General features: G+C 44.7%; 1 protein-coding gene across 5 annotated transcripts in view; it reads right to left on the bottom strand.

The window, feature by feature from the left end:
- NR6A1 (nuclear receptor subfamily 6 group A member 1) overlaps positions 1-4,943 on the bottom strand; it is a 52,374-nt gene extending 47,431 nt beyond the window's left edge. Inside the window, exons 1-2 of one of the 5 annotated variants that reach the window (XM_081847674.1) lie at positions 4,886-4,943; positions 3,706-3,750 (exon numbers count right to left, since the gene is read on the bottom strand). In XM_081847674.1, coding sequence (XP_081703800.1) covers positions 3,706-3,733 — 28 coding nt within the window. In that variant the 5' untranslated portion in view covers positions 3,734-3,750; positions 4,886-4,943. Of the gene's footprint in view, positions 1-3,705; positions 3,895-4,885 lie in introns of those variants that run through there. The other 4 variants (XM_081847675.1, XM_081847671.1, XM_081847672.1 and 1 more) reach the window with 4 other exon arrangements.
- Between the last annotated feature and the right edge of the window lie 583 nt (positions 4,944-5,526).

Consider the following 5,526-nt stretch of genomic DNA (forward strand, 5'->3'; position numbering starts at 1 on the left):
ATTGCGACTCAAGGAGGACCTTCGAATGACCTTTGGAAGTGGGGGGGGGGAGAGAAGTGGGATAGAAGGAAGAGAAAGGAGTTATTGTTGTTATTGTTATTATTATTATTAAATGTCGATTTGCAAAGGGATAGAATCTCCAGCGCCATTCTCCTTTTTTTTTTTTTTTTTTTTTGCAAAATATTTGGAGGATCAGCCTGGTTTGCAATGGGGCTTTTTTTTTGCAGCAATTCTGATTGTTTTGCTCATTGCATGGAGGGGGGGACCAGTTTTGCAGCCGCCCGCTTCCTAAGGGATAAGAGGGTTGCAAACCCAAAAAATCTGGTTTGGGTGCAATTGCGACATTTGGCCAAGGCACAGCCTGACCCCCTCCTTTAATACCTCACCGAACTCTAGCCCAATGTTTGCCATTAATTTGATTTTGAACTGATTTTAGAATGAATTGATTTTCGAACGATGTGTTATTTTATTGTTTTGGGGTTTTTTTTCAAAGTTTTTTATTAATTGTCCAAAAAATTTTGAAACACACATACATCCTATTTGTAATTAAACCAATCTTGATAACACTGTTAAGTGACTTCCTCAAATCCCCCTAGTTGAATTTCATTATATATCATTTTAACAGTTTTATATATCATTTTAACAATTTTCCAAAATCAATCTTCTCAAATTATCTTGATCACTTAACATCTTTCATTCTTTCTAATCTGGCTTTAAGCATCTTAATTCCTACTCTTACATATTTAAATCCTAACCCTATCTCATGTTGTTTTATTGTTGTTAGCCGCTTTGAGCCCGGCTTTGGCTAGGGAGGGTGGGCTATAAGTAAAAAATTAATATTATTATTAAGAAGGACCTTCGAATGACCTTCGGACGGAGGGGGGGAAGCCGGATAGAAGAAAGAAAAAGGAGAATAAAGGGGTTGCAATTGGGGGGTGGTATTATTTGTTTTGGGTTTTCCCACCGCAATATAAAAGGCCGACTTTGCATTTGCATGGGGCTCTTTCGATTGATCCGGGGGGTTGTAAAATATTCAAGGCGGGCACTGAAACTTCAGGGGGGGATTATTGATCGGGGGGGGGGAGAAGGAAGCGGCCGAGGAAGGAAGGATCCTTCAAAGGGAGGAAAATGAACCATTTATAGTGGAATTGCCCCCCCCCCCCCGTCCAAACACGCCCTGCATGATTTAGGGGGGGGGGGAGGAAAAGAAAAGAGAATGGTTGGGGGGGGCATCCCGGGAATGGGGAGAAGCCAGCCGATTTGGGGGGGGGGGAGAAGAGTGAAGGAAGAGAAAACAGGGGGAGATGGGGTCGATTTCGAGTGAATTTACACACACACACAAGCATATATATAAACAAACACACACACACACACACATATTTTCAGGGGGGGAAGAGTGAAGGATGAGAAAATAGGGGGATAAGGGGATAGAGTTCAAGTGGATTTATACACACACACAAACATATTTGGGGTCGGGAAGAGTGAAGGAAGAGAAAATAGGGGGAGATGCGGTAGATTTCGAGTGAAATTATACAGAGAGACATATATATATGTATATACGTACACACACACACACACACACACGTATGGGGGAGAAGAGTGAAGGAAGAGAAAATAGGGGGAGATGCGGTAGATTTCAAGTGAATTTACACACACAGACACACACAGAGATATCTATATATCTATATATGTATACACACACACACACATATATACATATATTTTTTGGGGGGAGTGAAGGAAGAGAAAATAGGGGGAGATGCGGTAGATTTCAAGCATATATATGTGTGTGTGTGTGTGTGTGTGTGTGTACACACACACACACACACTACACACACACACACACACATATATATATGGGTAAAGAAAGAAAGGGGCATAAGGAAGACACTCCAAGTGCCCCCCTTTTCCGGGTCTGGTCCTATAACAGGACAGGACACCCCAATTTTCCTCAGAGAATGGTCGGAGTGTCTGTGGCAGTAAACTTATTTTATGGAAATTATTATGGAACAGGACGTCCCGATTTTCATCCGAGAAAGGCTGGAGGGTCTGTGGCAGTAAACTTTATTTTATAAAACTTATTATTGTTGTTGTTATTATTATTATTATTATTGAACAGGACATCCCGATTTTCGTGAGAGAAAGGATGGAGGATATGCAAATGTAGGCTTATTTTATAAAATGACAATTATACATGGAGCTGCTTGGCGCAGGAGCCAGATCTATTATTATGATATTCTCATTCTCTGTATAATTAATTATAAATTATAATTACTTCTCATTAGGAACACTGACACTTTCCCGCAATGTCAACGTTTTAATGCACTGTAAACCACCTTTTTAATTTTTAAATAAGACAGAGCAGTCTAGAAATGAACCGGAATAAAATAATAAAAGTAGGGTGTTGTAATAACTTATCATTATTAACGATAAAGGGGGGAGCCATATCTGTGCAGTACGATATTCTAGAGCGTACAGTTTACATATTGATTAAATTGAAATATAATATAAAAATATCTATTATTATAGATTATATAATATTAGTTTTATATTACATTATAATACAAAAGTATCTATCTATTATTACAGATTATATAAGAATAATATAGATAGTTTTATATTGTGATACTTCCAATTATTTGAGATTTTTATACAGCAGTATAGAGAGGAACTGGATGACAAAATAACATCATAATTTTATGATGTTGTACCTATAATGTCCCCCTTTCTTCCACCCACCGACCAATTTTTTGGTGGGGCCCAAATCTATTAGGATATTCTAATTCTATACATTTCCAAATTCTACTTCTCCATCATATTATATTATATTTCTATTATATTGTTCAGGGAAGTTTTTAAGGTGTGACATTTTAGTGCATTTTTGGTCTTTGTTGGAAGCTGCCCAGAGTGGCTGGGAAAACCCAGCCAGATGGGCGGGGTACAAATAATAAAGTATTATTATTACAGTGGTACCTCAGGTTAAGTACTTAATTCGTTCCAGAGGTCCGTTCTTAACCTGAAACTGTTCTTAACCTGAAGCACCACTTTAGCTAATGGGGCCTCCTGCTGCCGCCGCACCACTGGAGCACGATTTCTGTTCTCATCCTGAAGCAAAGTTTAAGAACCTGAAGCACTATTTCTGGGTCAGTGGAGTGTGTAACCTGAAGTGTATGTAACCCGAGGCACCACTGTATTATTATTATATTACCATTATTTCTTGTTATAAACGAAGGCCCCCCTTTCTTCCACTCACCGGCCAATATTTTGCGGGGCCCCCAAATCTATTAGGATATTCTAATTCTATACATTTCCATATTCTGCTTTACATATTTTTATATTATATTACCATGATTTCTTGTTATAAATGAAGGTCCCCCTTTCTTCTATCCGTCAATCTTTTTTTCTGGGGGTGGGGGGGAGCCAGCAAAATCCCTTACAATATTCTAATACAGTGGTACCTCGGGTTAAGTACTTAATTCGTTCCGGAGGTCCGTTCTTAACGTGAAACTGTTCTTAACCTGAAGCACCACTTCAGCTAATGGGGCCTCCCGCTGCTGCCGTGCCGCTGCTGTGCAATTTCTGTTCTCATCTTGAAGCAAAGTTCTTAACCTGAGGTACTATTTCTGGGTTAGCAGAGTCTGTAACCTGAAGCATATGTAACCCGAGGTATTGTAATATTCAAATAATACAATATTCTTCCCATACCCTCCTTCCCAATATCATCCCATCGCATGTCACTTGGCTTGCGGTCTGCAGAAATAAAACAATTCACAATGAAATAATAATATTATGTTATAACAACCAAATATTATTACAATGTTACAATAACAAGATAGTAATGTTATGATACTGTAACCGCTAACAATTAGAAACAAAGAGGAATGCTTTTATTTCCTTTTTCTTGAAATCAAAGCTTCCCCCCCCCATTTTTTCATTTCCCCTTTTTTTCATATCCCCCCTATTATTTCCCCCTTGCTTTTCCTTTCCCCCTTTTATCTTTTCCCCTTCCCCCTTTCCTTCATTTTTCATTCCCCCTTTTTATTTCCTTTATCCACTTGTTTTTCCCTTTCTTCTTCCCCCTCCCCCCCTTTTTCCCTTTTCTTTTTTCCCTTTTTCTCCCCTTGATTTTCCCTTTATTTTCTCTCTTTCCCCCCTTTTATTTCCTTTATCCACCATTATTCCCTTTCTTCTTTCCCCTCTTCCCCTTTTTTTCTCTTTTCTTCCTTTTTCCCTTTCCCCCACTTGTTATTCCTTCCCACCCCTTCCCCCCATTATTTCCCTTTTCCTCCCCTTGATTTCCCCTTTTCTGCTTCTTTTCCACCTTTCCCTTTATGCCCCCCTTGATTTCCTTTTTCTTCTTTTCCCCCCTTTGCCCCTTTGTTTATCCCTTTTTTCTTTCCCCTTTTCGTTGTTTTTCCCCTTCCCCCCTCCCCTTGCTTTCCCCTCCCCCCTTGTTTTCCCCTTTCCTTCTTTCCCCCTCCCCTTTTTCTTCTTCCCCCCTTGTTTCTCCCATTTCCCCCCATTCCCCCTTTTGTCCCCCCCTTGATTTTCCCATTTCCCCCCTTTCTTCTTTTTTCCCCTTGGCACCTTTGCTTCTCCCATTCTTCCTTTTCGTTGTTTTCCCCTTCCCCCCTTCCCCTCGCTTTCCCCATTTCCCCCTTTATTTCCTTTTCTTTCTCCCTCCCTTTGCCCCTTTATATATCCCTCTTTCTTTTCTCCCTTTCCGTTATGTTCCCCTCCCCCCCTGTTCTTTCCCCCTCCCTTTCCTTTCCCCCCTCCCCCCGCTTTCCCCCTTTATCCCCTTTTCCTTCATTCCCCCCCCCTTTGTTTATCCCCCTTGCTTTCTCCCCCCACGCCCCCTTTTTCCTTCTCCCCTCAGGCTTACCGTTCTGAGGCGGAGGGGGCGGCGGCAGAGGGGGCGGCGGAGGGGGGGGCGGCGGCCTCGGGGTCCCCGGCGTCCTCCGTCCTGCTCCGGAGGCGGCTCCGGGCGGCGGCGGCGGCGGCGGCGGCGGGGGCTCCTCGTCGTCCATGTCTCTCAGGCGGGCGTGGGAGGCGGAGGCGGAAGCAGCAGCCGCGGCGCCCCGGCGCGCCCGGCGCCCATCGCCGCCGCTCCCCGAGCGACCTGACAGGACCGAGCGACTCGACCTGACTGACGGACCGCGAGCTCCCACGCCCCGTCCCAGCGCGCCGCGCCGCACTGCGCACGCGCCGTCCCGCCCCCTCGGTGGTGCCGGTGGCGCGGATTGGCCGGAGGAGGAGGGGCCCGCCGGGGCGCACGCGCGGCTCCGCCTCCGCACCCCATTGTCCGGCTAGGGACGCGGCGGTGCGCACGCGCCGGGGATCGGCGCACGCGCAGAAGCGCCTCCTTCCCGAACCTGCTCGACGGCGCACGCGCTGAATCACCTCCCCGCCGACCCTGCTAGATGGACTGACTGCGCATGCGCAAAATTAACTCTTCGCCGGGCTGACTGCGCACGCGCAGAAGCACCTCCCGGCGAGCATGGCTGCGCACGCGCAAAACCACCT

Source organism: Podarcis erhardii (genome assembly GCF_964252035.2).
Source record: "Podarcis erhardii genome assembly, chromosome: Z".
NCBI classification, from domain to species: domain Eukaryota; kingdom Metazoa; phylum Chordata; class Lepidosauria; order Squamata; family Lacertidae; genus Podarcis; species Podarcis erhardii.